This window comes from Rhinolophus sinicus, linkage group LG07, assembly GCF_036562045.2.
Source record: "Rhinolophus sinicus isolate RSC01 linkage group LG07, ASM3656204v1, whole genome shotgun sequence".
NCBI lineage: Eukaryota > Metazoa > Chordata > Mammalia > Chiroptera > Rhinolophidae > Rhinolophus > Rhinolophus sinicus.
The window spans coordinates 90635130-90651338 of record NC_133757.1 but is presented as its reverse complement, the minus strand read 5'-3'; the positions used below and the strand labels follow the sequence as shown (position 1 = coordinate 90651338).

General features: G+C 38.2%; 1 protein-coding gene across 6 annotated transcripts in view; it reads right to left on the bottom strand.

Moving 5' to 3' along the window:
* The window catches only part of KLHL2 (kelch like family member 2), a 95895-nt gene that overhangs the window by 58101 nt on the left and 21585 nt on the right, over positions 1-16209 (bottom strand). For 4 of the 6 annotated variants that reach the window (XM_019744634.2, XM_074338284.1, XM_019744635.2 and 1 more), the window contains one exon: positions 14681-14787. The exons of 1 other annotated variant lie outside the window; for it this stretch is intronic. In XM_019744634.2, the coding sequence (XP_019600193.1) occupies positions 14681-14787 (107 nt within the window). Of the gene's footprint in view, positions 1-851; positions 1113-14680; positions 14788-16209 lie in introns of those variants that run through there. One more of the 6 variants, XM_019744637.2, reaches the window with a different exon arrangement.

The following is a 16209-nucleotide window of genomic DNA, read 5'->3' as shown; positions in this document are numbered from 1 at the left end:
ACATACTATGATATAGATAAGCTTCGAAAACATTATGTAGGAATAAAAATGTTCTAAAATTGATTTACAATAATGGCAGAACCGTTCAGCAAATTTACTGAAGATCATTGAACTCTACACTTAAAATGGGTAAATTTTATGTAAACTATGTCTCAATAAAGTTGTAAAAAAAAAAGACATTGGAAGTACTTAATTCACATTTTATATGTGCCAGAAATTAACATAGCATCCCTTCTTTGCATCTACCTTAGCACATAACAATCTAAAATCTGGCCAAGCATTCTCAGGCAGAAGTAGGCTGAACTGCAAAAAGTACCCACCTGCCAGTTAACTGAGCTACACTAGGAATATTCATGGACTGAAAAATGTCTTCAGGGCCTCACTCCCATTAGGCAAAGCTCACATATTCATAAATTACAAGTCAGCTAAAACATGAAGAGTTGAGAGCCACTGAACAAAAACATAAAGAGGAAAACTCAAATGTAATTTAGGTTATAAAAGAAACAGAGAAGAAAGATAAAGACATAAGATCTCCCACCTCTAGCATCCATATCCCGGATGTCTAAGGCTCAGAAAGTCTGAAGACTCGAAGTGTTGCCTTTTGAGGGGAAAGGAAACTAACCTTGACCTTGTAGTTTTAAGTGAATCACTTTATTTTTGTAACTACGGAAAATTAAAAAATTTTTAAAAATCTAGTCTAAAACTTTCTCAATCTTCTATTCTTACAGAATATAAAGACATTTAGGGATTGAGAGTGAAAAATAATAATGATAATCATAATTACTGCCAACACTATTTGAGCATTTTCTACGTGCCAAGTGCTAAAGAGTCACATATATGATTTCATTTACCCTTTATAAAAGTCCAAGGAAGTGAGTAATATTATCATCCCCATTTTCCAGATGGGGAAACTGAAGCACAGATTGACAGTGATGGAGTGAAGCACAGACTGAACTCATCTTCATCTGTGTAAACCCTTTACATCCATTAGGTTTCAGGAAATGTCAGATTCCCGTCTCTCGAGGCTGCCCATCGCACTCCTCGCCATCCGTATCACTATTTGGAGCACACAGATCTTCCATACACTCTTATGTATTTAAAGTGTACATTTCCTGTGGTACATTTATACAATGGAGTATTACGCAGCCATAAAGAAGAAAGAAATCTTACCATTTGCAACAACATGGATGGACCTAGAGAACATTATGTTAAGTGAAATAAGTCAGACAGAGAAAGACAAATACCATATGATCTCACTTATATGCGGAATCTAAAGAAAAGAATAAGTGAATGAACTAATCAGAAACAGTTTTGGAGACATAGAGGAAAAACTGAGGGTTGCTAGAGGGGCGGGGGGGTGGGGATAAGGGGGAAGGTGAGGGGTTTAGAAAATAGTCGGTAACCACAAGATGGCCACGGGGTTTTGAAAATTAATTTGGGGAACGTAATTGATAATGTAAAGATTTTGTAGGGTATCCGATGGACATGTGTCCCATTTGGGAGATCACCTCAGGGATGATGTAGATGCCTGATCTCTGCGCAGTACACCTGAAGCTGAACGATACTGAATGCCAACTATAATTTTATATAAATATATATATATGTATGTATATGTATATATTTGTATGTATATGGTTACAGGAAGTGGAGTCCAGCATTAGGAATAGAGACAGTGGAAATGTAATGGCTGTGTGCGATGTCAGAGGGATAGTGGATGGGGGGAGGGGGGTTCACACAGTGTGATGGATATAAATGATAAACGTCTAAGTATTGCTTTGTCTTGTGCACCTGAAACTAATAAAATTATATAAAAATAAAAAATAAATAAAGTGTACATCTCATCTCCCCAGTGACACAATAAGCTACTAGAGGGAGAAGTACGCTTACATTGGTTTGTATTCCTTATGAGTATCTAGCAAAATGTTAAGCACAAGAAATACTTGATAGTTCCTAAAGTATAAATATCTTTGTATCTGTGCCTTTATTGTATAACTACATTTGTATTTGTAAGTATTCTGTTTGCCCTACCAAACTCTAAGCTCATTGTTGGAACAGATAACTTCATTTCTTTGTAGAATATTATCTGTTTCATTTTCTTTTTTTTAAATAATGAGGTTAAAGACTTTAAGTGTGGCAGGCATACATACATTCCCATTTTTCCTGAAGTACTAAAATCATTCAATATATATTTTTACAGTGGCCTAAGTATCCACCCTATTTTACATTCTACATACTTTTACAGTGGCCTAAGTATCCATCCTATTTTCTTATATCTCCGAATCAAAGGACACTAAATAAACATATCTCTGTTAACTGTAAACACTGGATGAAATGAGAAAATCATTTGAAAAAATGTATAATAGTAAAAGTGCTTTTCTTTTGCCAAAATAATAAAGTGCCAAAAGCTGTTATAAATGGCAAGAAGGTAAAGTGAGCCAATATATGTAAATGTAAGTGAAAAGGGGGAAAAAAGGGAATAAAATTGTGAGTATCTGTATGTAATGTACACATACACACAAAAGGATTACAACAATGAAAAACAAAGATGAGGAGGAATTTGGAACAAAGCAAGAACGTTTTCTTGAATTACAATGCTTGATTTCATAAAAGTAAAATGTTAGTAAGAAAATATGAAAAGAAAAGCCCAGATCTGTGTATATTAAAAAAATACCTGTAACTCAGCTGGCCTTGGTTTGCAGCTTAGCCTCTCCCAGACACCTCCAAGAACAGTGTGGGTGGCAGCCATCTGCAGACTGCTTTGTGGCTCATTCCAGGTGTCCCTGTGGCTGGTACTCCTGGTGGCCTGCTTTAGACTGAGCCAGAGCACCACCCAGCTCAGTGGCCTCTGCGAACAACACACCCAAAGCGCAGATTGGGCAGGCAGCAGAGCTAAAGTGAATCCTGATCTGTAGTGTCAGCCCCTGCACAACAGCTCCTCCACACGCCAGTCCTCACAACAAATCACCCTGAGGGTCAATCCCTCCCATTCATGTGCAAACAGCAACCAAGGCTCAACTATAACAGGAGATCACACACAACCCACACCAGGGACACACCTGGAGCACCCAGCTCAGGTGACCAGGGAGACTGTGCCACTGACCCCAACAGGACACCAACTACATAAAGCCATTCTACTGAGACCGGTAGCAGCTCTACCTAATACAGAGAAACAAACACAAGGAGGCAGCCAAAATGGGGAGACAAAGAAACATGTCCCAGATAAAAGAACAGAACAAAGCTCTAGAAAAAGAACTAAACAAAATGGAGACAAGAAATCCACCAGATGCAGAGTTCAAAACACTGGTTATAGGGGCGGCCGGATGGCTCAGTTGGTTAGAGCACAAGCTCTGAACAACGGGGTTGCCAGTTCAATTCCAACATGGGATGGTAGACTGTGCCCTCTGCAACTGAATACTGAAACCAGCAACTGGACTTGGAGCTGAGTTGCACACTCCACAACTAGGTTGAAGGACAACGATTTGGAGCTGATGGGCCCTGAAGAAACACAGTTTCCCAATATTCCCCAAGTAAAAAAATAAAAAGAAAAGAAAAAAACAACACTGGGTATAAGAATGCTCTATGATCTCAGGGACAACGTCAACAAAGAGATAAAAAACATAAAAATGGAGATAGAAAACATAAAAGAAGAACCACTCAGAAATGAAGAATACAATAACGGAAATAAAGAATACATTAGAGACACAAACGGGGCATCTATAACCCATCAAAGGACTCTCTGCTCATCACGCAGAACAGCTAAGAGACTCGTGCAAGGATTACTTGAAGGTGGGCAAATTGGGAGAGCAGGGGAAGAGGGAAGGGAGTGGAGTGGAAACACGGCCCATATCTGAGGCTGTAGAGACGCTGCCAGCATCTGCAGAAACACAGGGGATCCCAGGACGGAACAGAGAACACAAAAGCCAAGAGGTGGGCTCTTTCCCTGCATCCCACAACTGATCTCTCCCACCAAGGGGGCAGCATATCCAGCATTTGAGGCAATAACCTCAGCTGAGACCTCCAGCTGGGCCCTCGGTCAGACAAAGGACACAAACTCCATACCTGGGCCCCTCCCCCCACTCTTCCAATCCTACTCCCACCCTTCCAGAGACTTAAACTGGCCCCTGAACTGAGGAGTAGTGTCAGATTACAGAGGAGCCTTAGTGCTCAGGCTCTGGGAAGACAGGCATGCAGCTCTGACACAGGGAAGAGGCTGGGAAGAGTGTGATTTTTGCTGGACTAGGAGAGAAGAGACTAGTCTACCCCCAGCCACCACCTTTTCTGGCGTGCGGGAAGAGTGTGACACAGCTGGGCTGGGAGAGAGAAGACACCTCATTCCCAGCCCCCACCCTACAACTGCGGAGGCACTCCCAGGAATCAGCAGTAAGCAGCAGATGTAGCCCTGGGCTTTCAGCAGCTCAGAAATCTCCCGCCCGCCACACACACACACACACACACACACACACACACACACACACACACGGAAGAAGTGCCCCAAGACTCAGAACTGGACACAGGGCTGGTGGTGCTACTCTCAGTGTGCATATGTGCAGGCAAGAGCAGAAACTGCACTGACTTTGTAGCAAATACCACCCAGACCCCTCAGCAAGACTCATCTAAATCTGCAGTCCCAACGTCACTCTGGGCACCAGGCTCTGCCTGCACAATACACTGAGGACTCTTTGGTACAGCAGAGGACAACCTGGAGATTACTTGGTGGGCTTAAGCCAAGACTGGCGCTGCTTTTTTTTGTCTTTGTATCTTTGATATCTTTGCCTGTGTTGAGTGTGGGTTGTCGGTTATTTTTACATGTGAATGTATTTCATTTTTTCTTTGTTGTTGTTATTGTTGTTGTGCTTGGGGATTTGCTTTATTCTGAAATTGCCCTACCAGGGCCCAGCTTAAGAGGCACAAGATTCAACACACCCAGAGGCCAACTCCAGACCAAACCAGAGTACTACCGGGTTTGACATACAAGTGACACACCCAGAGGGAATTCTCTACAGACTCAAGAGCCCATATAGGCAAAAACACATTTAAGTGGTCAACCCTCACGCAACAGAACACCCTGCTGTGGGCAGAGCCAAGTCTCACAACTAGTCAGCCTAGGCGTTAACCCCACTTACTCACAAGCGAAAAGCAATTAAAGACTTTAACAGGACAATATACACAACACAAGAGTCACCTTTGGAGCACACGCAGAAGAGAAGAATGAAGTAGTGAAAGTCAAATATAAAGGACATTTATTACATACTAATCCAGCAAGAACTAAGAACTCTAGGGGCTCTACCTAATACATCGAAGCAAACACAGAGAGTCAGCCAGAATGGGGAAACAAAGAAACATGTCCCAAACAAAAGAACAGAAGAAACCTCCAGAAATGGAACCAAATGAAACAGAGGTAAACAACCTATCAAAGACAGAGCTCAGAACACTGATGATAAGAATGTTTAAGGAGCTCAGTGATGACATAAAGAAGGATATAGAAATCATAATGAACAACCAGTTAGAAATAAAGAATACAATTACTGAAATAAAGAACTCACTTGAAGGAATTAACAGCAGGTTAGATGAAGCAGAGGATCGAATCAGTGACTTAGAAGATGAGTTAGCAGAGATCACCCAAACAGAACAACAGAAAGAAAATAGAATAAAAAACAATGAAGATGGTTTAAGAGACCTCTGGGATAACATCAAGCGCAACAACATGCACATCATAGGAATACCAGAAGGTGAAAGAGGAAGCAAGGGATGGAGAACATATTTGAAGTAATAATGTCCAAAACTTCCCTAACCTGATGAAGGAAACCGACATACAAACCCAGGAAGTACAGAGTTCCAACCAGAATAAACCCAAACAGGTCCACACCAAGACACATTATAGTTAAAATGGCAAAGATTAAAGACAAAGAGAGAATCCTAAAAGCAGCAAGAGAAAGACAGAGGGTTACAAGGGAACTCCCATAAGACTATCAAATGACTTTTCTACAGAAACATTGAAGGCCAGGAGGGAGTGGCAGGAGATACTCAAAGTGATGGAAAACAAAGGCCTACAACCTAGATTGCTTTATCCAGCAAGGCTATCATTTAAAGTTGATGGAGAGATAAAGAGCTTCCCAGAAAAGAATAAGCTAAAGGAATTTATTACCACCAAGCCAGCATTGCAAGAAATACTAAAAGGACTTCTGTAAATAGAAGATGAAAACAATCTAACTACAAATTTAAAAATGGCAATAACTATGTACCTATCAATAATCACTTTAAATGTAAACGGATTAAATGCTCCAATCAAGAGACATAGGGTGGCTGAGTGGATAAGAAAGCAAGACCCTTGTATATGCTGTATACAAGAGACTCACCTCAGATCAAAAGACACACACAGGCTGAAAGGGAAGGGTTGGAATAAGATATTTCATGCAAATGGAAATGAGAAAAAACCTGGAGTTGCAATACTTATATCTGACAAAATAGACTTTAAAATGAAGAATATATTAAAAGACAAAGATGGGCACTATATAATAATAAAGGGATTGATCCGACAAGAGGACATAACCTTAGTAAACATCAATGCACCCAACATAAGAGCACCTAAATATATAAAACAGATATTGACTGACATAAAGACAGAGATCAACGGTAACACTATTATAGTAGAGGACTTCAACACACCTCTGACAACAAGGGACAGGTCTTCCAGACAGAAAATCAATATGGAAACAACGGCCTTAAATGACACGTTGGACCACTTGGATTTAATTGATATTTTCAGAGCATTTCACCCCAAAGCTGCAGAACACACGTTCTTCCCAAGTGCACATGGAACATTTTCCAAGACAGACCACATGTTAGGCCACAAAACAAGTCTTGATAAATTTAAGAAAACTGAAATCATACCAATTGTCTTCTCTGACCACAGTGCTATGAAATTAGAAATGAACTACAGGAAAAAACTGGAAGACACACCAATTCATGAAGGCTGAATAACATGTTACTAAATAACGAATGGGTCAACCATGAGGTCAAGGAAGAAATCAAAAGATATCTCGAAACAAACGAAAATGAAAACATGACAATCCAAAACCTATGGGATGCAGCGAAAGCATTCCTAAGAGGGAAATTCATAGCACTGCAGGTCTACCTAAAGAAACAAGAAACATCACTAATCAACAGTTTGTCTTCACACCTAAGGGATCTGGAAAAAGAACAGCAAAATAAGCCCAAATGGAGTACAAGGAAGGAGATGATAAAGATCAAAGCAGAAATAAATGAAATAGAAACCAGAAAAACAATACAAAAGATCAATGAATCCAAGAGTTGGTTCTTAGAGAAAATAAACAAAATCGACAAACCTTTAGCCAGACTCATTTAAAAAAAGAGAGTGAGGACCCAAATTAATAAAATAAGAAATGAAAGAGGAGAAGTGACAACAGACATCGCAGAAATACAAAAAATTTAAAGAAATTACTATGAGCAACTATATGGCAACAAATTTAACAATCTGGAAGAAACGGACAATTTTCTAGAGGCGTACAACCTTCCAAGGCTAACTCAAGAAGAAGCAGAAAACCTGAATAAACTGATTACCACCAGGGAAATTGAATCAGTAATCAACAATCTCCCAACAAACAAAAGCCCTGGACCAGATGGCTTTACAGGTGAATTTTACAAAACGTTCAAAAAAGAATTACCACCTATTCTCCTCAAGCTCTTCCAAAAAATCCAGAAAGAGGGAAGGCTCCCAAACACTTTTTACGAGGTCACTATCACCCTGATCCCAAAATCAGACAAAGACACCACAAAAAAAGAAAACTACAGGCCAATATCGCTAATGAACATAGATGCAAAAATCCTCAACAAAGTACTAGCGAACAGAATTCAGCAATACATTAAAAAGATCATACACCATGATCAAGTGGGATTCATCCCTGGTATGTAAGGGTGGTTCAACATCCACAAATCAATTAATGTGATACACCACATTAACAAAATGAAAAATAAAAATCACATGATCACATCAATAGATGCAGAAAAAGCATTTGATAAAATCCAGCAGCCATTTATGATAAAAACGCTTAAGAAAGTGGGAATAGAGGGATCATAGCTCAACATAATAAAGGCCATACATGATAAACCCACAGCTAACATCATACTGAATGGGGAAAAGCTAAAACCATTCCCCTTAAGATCAGGAACAAGGCAAGGTTGCCCACTTTCTCCACTTCTAGTCAACACGGTGCTGGAAGTTCTAGCCACAGCAATCAGACAAGAAAAAGAAACAAAAGGCATCCAAATTGGTAAGGAGGAAGTAAAATTGTCATTATATGCAAATGACATGATACTATATATAGAGGACCCTAAAGACTCCACCAAGAAACTATTCGAGCTGATAGATGAATTTAGTAAAGTAGCAGGATACAAACTTAATATTCAGAAATCAGTTGCATTTGTATATACCAATAATAAAACATCAGAAGGAGAAATTTTTAAAAAATCCCATTTACAATTGCTTCAAAGACTATAAAATACCTGGGAATAAATTTAACCAAAGAAGTAAAAGATCTGTACTCAGAAAATTATAAGATACTGAAGAAAGAAATGAAAGAAGATACAAATAGATGGAAACACATACCATGTTCATGGATAGGAAGAATTAATATAAATAAAATGTCCATACTGCCTAAGGCAATATACATATTCAATGCAATTCCTATCAAACTACCAATGACGTTTTTCAAAGAAATAGAACATATAATCCTAAAATTTATATGAGACCATAAAAGACCCCAGATACCCTCAGCAATCTTGAGAAATAAGAACAAAGTGGGAGGTATAATGATACCTGACATCAAATTATACTACAAGGCTACAGTAATCAAAACAGCATGGTACTGGCATAAAAACAGACACATAAATCAATGGAACAGAATAGAGAGTCCAGAAATAAATCCATACCTATATGGACATTTAATATACGACAATGGAAGCAAAAATGTACGGTGGGGTAAAGACAGTCTATTCAATAAATGGTGCTGGAAAACCTGAACAGACACATGCAAAAAAATGAAGCTGGACCACCTCCTTAAACCATATACAAAAATAAATTCAAAGTGGCTTAAAGACTTACATGTAAGATCTGAAACCATAAAATTCATAGAAGAAAATATAGGAAGAAACTTCACAGACATTACCCGGAGTAAGATTTTTACTGATATATCCCCTCACGCAAGGGAAATAAGAGAAAAAATAAACATGTGGGATTATCAAACTAAAAAGTTTTTTCACAGCAAAGGACACCATCAATAAAACAAAAAGGGATCCTACTGAATGGGAAAAGATATTTGCCAATGATATACCTGAAAAGGTGTTAATATCACAAATTTATAAAAAAGTCACTCAACTCAACTCCAAAAAAACAAAACCCAATTAAAAAATGGGCAGAGGACATGAAGAGACATTTTTCTAAAAAGGACATACAGATGGCAAACAGACATATGAAAAAATGCTCAACCTCACTAACCATCAGATAAATGCAAATAAAAAACCACAATGAGATACCACCTCACCCCAGTCAAAATGGCTAGCATCAATAAATCAACAAACAACAAGTGCTGGCACGAATGTGGAGAAAAGGGAAGCCTTGTGCACTGTTGCTGGGATTGCAGATTGGTGCAGCCACTATGGAAAACAGTATGGAGGTATCTCAAAAATCTGAAAATGGGAACTACCTTATGATCCTGCAATTCCACTCCTAGGTATCTATCCGGAGAAATCCGAAACTCTAATTCAAAAAAATTTACACAAAATACCTTAACATAATAAAGGCCATATATGACAAGCCCTCTGCTAATCTCATAATTAATGGTGAAAAACTGAAGCCCTTTGCTCTACGTTCAGGAACACGACAGGGCTGTCCCCTATCACCTCTGCTTTTCAACATAGTGTTGGAAGTCCTTGCCAGAGCAATCAGGCAAGAGAAAGAAATAAAAGGCATCCAAATTGGGAATGAAGAAGTTAAATTATCACTCTTTGCAGATGACATGATGCGATATATAGAAAACCCTAAAGACTCCACCAAAAAGCTATTAGAAACAATCAACGAATACAGTAAAGTTGCTGGCTACAAAATCAACGTACAAAAGTCCACTGCTTTCCTATATACTAACAATGCAATCTCAGAAAAAGAAATACAAAAAACAATTCCTTTTGCAATTGCAGCAAAAAGAATAAAATACCTAGGAATAAATTTAACCAAGGATGTGAAAGACCTATATGCTGAAAACTATAAAACATTTTTGAAAGAAATTGAAGAAGACACAAAGAAATGGAAAGATATTCCGTGCTCATGGATTGGAAGAATCAACATAGTTAAAATGGCCATATTACCCAAAGCAATATACAGATTCAATGCAATCCCCATCAAAATCCCAATGGCATATTTTAAAGAAATAGAACAAAAAATCATCAGATTTGTTTGGAACCACAAAAGACCCCGAATAGCCAAAGCAATCTTTAAAAAGAACAATAATGGAGGTATCACACTTCCTGACTTTGGCTTGTACTACAGGGCTACAATAATCAAAACAGCATGGTATTGGCAGAAAAACAGACACATAGACCAATGGAATAGAATTGAGAACCCAGAAATAAAACCACATAAATATGGACAGATAATTTTTTATAAAGAAGCTAAAAACATACAATGGAGGAAAGACAGCCTCTCCAATAAATGGTGCTGGGAGAATTGGATAGCCATATGCAAAAGAATGAAACTGGACTGCTATTTGTCACCATGTACCAAAGTTAATTCAAAATGGATCAAAGACTTAAGCGTAAGACCTGACACAATAAACTGCATAGAAGAAAACATAGGTACTAAACTTATGGACCTTGGGTTCAAAGAGCATTTTATGAATTTGACTCCAAAGGCAATGGAAGTAAAAGCTAAAATAAACGAATGGGACTATATGAAACTTAAAAGCTTCTGCACAGCAAAAGAAACCATCGACAAAATAAAGAGGCCACCAACTGAATGGGAGAAGATTTTTGCAAATAGTGCCTCCGATAAGGGGCTAATATCCAAAATATACAAGGAACTCATGCAGCTCAACAACAAAAAAACAAACAACCCAATTGAAAAATGGGCAGACGACCTGAAGAGACATTTCTCCAAAGAGGACATACAAATGGCAAATAGACATATGAAAAAATGCTCAACATCACTAATCATCAGAGAAATGCAAATCAAAACCACAATGAGATATCACCTCACCCCAGTCAGAATGGCTATCATCAACAAGACAAATAGTAACAAGTGTTGGAGAGGCTGTGGAGAAAAAGGAACCCTCATACACTGTTGGTGGGAATGCAGACTGGAGCAGCCTTTATGGAAGGCAGTGTGGAGGTTCCTCAAAAAATTACGAATAGAATTGCCATATGACCCAGCAATCCCTCTCCTGGGTATCTATCCAAAAAATCTGAAAACATTTATACATAAAGACACGTGTGCTCCAATTCATTGCAGCTTTGTTTACGGTGGCCAAGACATGGAAACAACCAAAATGTCCTTCGATAGATGAATGGATAAAGAAGTTGTGGTATATATACACAATGGAATACTATTCGGTGGTAAGAAAAGATGATATAGGAACATTTGTGACAACATGGATGGATCTTGAGAGTGTAGGTTCCATGGTGTAATGGTTAGCACTCTGGACTCTGATCTTGAGAGTGTAATGCTGAGCAAAATAAGTCAGACAGAAAAAGCAGAGAACCATGTGATTTCACTGATATGTGGTATATAAACCAAAAACAACAAAAGAACAAGACAAACAAATGAGAAACAGAAACTCATAGACACAGACAATAGTTTAGTGGTTACCAGAGGGTAAGAGGGGTGGGGGGTGGGAGATGAGGGTAAAGGAGATCAAATATATGGTGATGGAAGGAGAACTGACTCTGGGTGGTGCACACGCAATGGGATTTATAGATGATGTAATACAGAATTGCACATCTGAAATCTATGTAATTTTACTAACAATTGTCACCCCAATAAATTAAAAAAAAAAAATTTACACACTCCTATGTTTATTGCAGCACTATACACAATAGCCAAGACATGAAAACAACCAAAATGCCCATCGGTAGATGACTGGATTAAGAAACTGTGGTACATTTATACAATGGAGTATTACGCAGCCATAAAGAAGAAAGAAATCTTACCGTTTGCAACAACATGGATGGACCTAGAGAACATTATGTTAAGTGAAATAAGTCAGACAGAGAAAGACAAATACCATATGATCTCATTTATATGTAGAATCTAAAGAAAAGAATAAGTGAATGAACTAATCAGAAACAGTTTCAGAGACATAGAGGAAAAACTGACGGTTGCTAGATGGGGGGGGGTGGGGATAAGGGGGAAGGTGAGGGGTTTAGAAAGCAGTCAGTAACCACAAGATGGCCATGGGGTTTTGAAAATTAATTTGGGAAATGTAATCAATAATGTTGTAAAGATTTTGTAGGGTATCCGATGGACACTTGTCTCATTAGGGAGACCACCTCAGGGATGATGTAGATGCCTGATCACTGCACTGTACACCTGAAGCTGAAGCTGAACAATAATGAATGTCAACTACAAGCTTTTATACATATATATATATATATATATGTGTATCACACACACATACATATATACATATATATGTGAATATATATGTATATATATGTATATACTTACAAGAAGCAGAGTACAGCATTAGGAATAGAGACAGTGGAAATGTAATGGCTTTGTGGGATGTCTAAGGGTTAGTGGATGGGGGAGGGGGATTCACACAGTGTGAGGGATATAAATGATAAACGTCTAAGTATTACTTAGTCTTGTGCACCTGAAACTAATAAAAAAAGAAAGAAAATATTAAATGGAGATGTCTTTACAGGAGAGAAGTTTTGAATGGTGGCCTTTCAAATTTTGAAATAAATTATTTTAATTAAAAAAAAAAGAATACGTTAGAGGGAATCAAAAGTACGTAGATTAGATGAAGCAGAGAACTGAATCAGCAATTTAGAAGATAAGGTAGCAGAAAACACCCAATCAGAAAAGCAAAAAGAATCCCCAAAATGAGGAGAGTTTAAGGTACCTGTGGGACAACATCAAGCACCAACATTCTCATCACAGGGGTGCCAGAAGGAGAAAAGAGAGCAAGGAATTGAAAACCTATTTGAAAAAATAGTGACAGAGAAGTTCCCTAATCTGGAGAAGGAAGTCCAGGAAGCACCGAGTCCCAAACAAGATGAACCCAAAGAGGCCCACACCAAAACACATAATTAAAATGCCAAAGCTTAAAGACAAAGAGAGAATCTTAAAAGTAGCAAGCAAAAAGCAGTTAGTTACCTACAAGGGAGCTCCCATAAGACTGCCAGCTGATTTCTAAACAGAAACTTTGCAGGCCAGAAGGGAGTGGCACAAAACACTCAAAGTAATGAAATGCAAGAACCTACAACCAGCAAAGCTATCATTTAGGATCAAGGGACAGATAAAGAGCTTCCCAGACAAGAAAAAGCTAAAGGAGTTCATCACCACCAAACCAGTATTACAAGAAATGTTAAAGGGCCTTCTTTAAGAAGGAAAAAAAAAAGAATAAAATGGCAATAACTACGTATCAACAATTACTTTCAATGTAAATGAACTACATGTTCCAATCAAGATAGCGTGGCTGAATGGATAAGAAAATAAGACCCATACATATGCTGCTTACAAGAGATTCACTTCAGATAGAAAGACACAAACTGAAAGTAAAGAGATGGAAAAAGATATTTCATGAAAATGGAAACAAACAAAAAAAGCTGAAGTAGCAATACTTATACTGGACAAAACAGACTTTAAAACAAAGGCTATAACAAGAGACAAAGAAGGACCCAATAATCCCACTTCTGGGTTATTTACCAGAAAAACCCAAAATGGTACTTCGAGGGGATGTGTGTATCTGTATGTTCATTGCAGCACTGTTTACAATGGCCAAGATATGGAGGAAGCCTGGATGTCCATCAACAGATGAGTGGATAAAGTGTTAAGTGGTACATATATCCAATGAGATATTACTCAGCCATAAAAAAATAAATAAAAAATTTTGCCATCTGCAACATCATGGATGGACCTAGAGGGCCTTATGCTGAGTGAAGTACTCAAACAGAGAAAGACACATTCATATGATTTCACTTATATGTGGAACCTACAGAACAAGATAAATGAACAAATTCATAGACACAGAGAACATTTTGAGGGTTACATGGGAGGGGGCTGGAGGATGGGTGAAAAAGGGAAAGGGATTCAGAAGTAAAAACTGGTAATTACAAAACAGTCTTGGAGATGTAATTATAGCAGAAGGATTACAATCAATAATATAGTATTAATAATAACTATGCATGGCGTCAGATGGGTACTAGATTTATCAGGGTGATCACCTCATAAGTTATATAAATGTCTAATCACTATGTTGTACACATGAATATAATACTGTATGTCAACTATAACTGAAAATGTTTTAATTATTTAAAAAAATAAGGAGCTTAGATTCTGATCTAAGTTTAATTAAATATTTTATCACGAATTAAAAATATAGAATAGTCTGAGCTTTCTCAAGATGATGTGGCTAAAAAAAATACCTGTAACTAAGATATTTCATACCTGTAAACATGGCGTGAAAATAAGGACTACAGGCGGCCAGCACCACTCTATGAGCAGAGATTTCCATGTCTTCAGCCACAATTGTGACATCGCACAGCAAATTTTGACTGTTTACAAAGCAGAGGAAACAAAATTAATGATACCAATAATAAATGTACTGAGCATCCTATGTAAAAATATTACAGTAAAAGCCCACTTTTCTGAAGTTGAGACTAACTGAAAACTGCCATCCTTCAGAACAGGATTTCTAAATAGGAAGTACACAGAAAACTGTCATGACAAAAACCCAAGCTTTGGGCCCTCACGCAGAATCTTGCCTTTGTTTATCAGAGAAATATTTCCAACACTGATTATCGATTTCTCAACCTAAAAGAAATGACCAGCGGCAAACAATCAATGGACACAGTACAGGGAAGAATGTTTGAATTAAGAACAGCATTAGCAGAAGTGGCAAATGGCAGTCTGACATTAAGACCAAATAAAGCATATGTAGAAAACTAAATTGGGTCAAAGTACCAAATATATATATATATATATATATATATATATATATATATATATATATATATTTAAAACGACTCTGGGTCATCAAAGGCAAAATTATATTCAATTTCATCTGCTGCTTAAAAGGCATTTGGGCATTTGAAGCTTAACTTAACCATATCATTTTTTCTAATGCAAAATATCTCATTCCTCAAGGCCATAAAATATTACCACACATAAAATTAAAAAGGATTTTATTTCCTTAAACCATTATTTTACCTTACCCAAACCATTATTCAGCAAACATACCTCCAATTCTAAAATATCCATTTTAATTCATTCAAAAACATGTGGTGAACACTTTTCACATGCTATACCAGCTGCTTGGTGAGATTCTCCAGCTAAATAAAAATGTCACAGAATATCTTCTTGGCGAAAAAGGTTGCTGATGCTTATTCGAGAACAAGCAAGAAGGTGCCAACTCTAAAACCGACTTCCCTCGTAATCATGTCATCCATGGCAGAAACAGGTGTGGTGAAACCGAAAGTCATTTCCGCAGCTCAAATATCAGAGCACTGAGTTTATGTGTGTAGCATACACAGGTCGCACGTGGCCCCCTCCTCCACCATTCTGCTGATTTGCCTCCCAGGCTAGCCTGCCTGCTTCTGTAAGTTTCTAGCAGCTGATAAGCAACTAGCAACATTTTCACATGAGTTTAACCAAGTCCTTGAAGTTTTCCATTTTTCCACACTGCTTGCAAACCTGCTTCTGTGGAGTTCACACCAAAACCCACCAAAGGCCCTACTGACGTCTATTTTCCCTCCACTCTAGGAGAAACTATAAGCTACATCATCACCCTCCAGCACCAGTGATGACTGCATTCCGCGGCCTCACTGGTGATGAGCTTGCGATGCCCTTTAGACTGAGGTCTAACTCCTGAATGGTACCAATGTGACAGCTCACGATGCTGTATGAGACATCAGGCAGGTCCCACATCGGAGTCATAAACGATGGCACAATGTTTTACTCATCCGTCACTCCTCCAC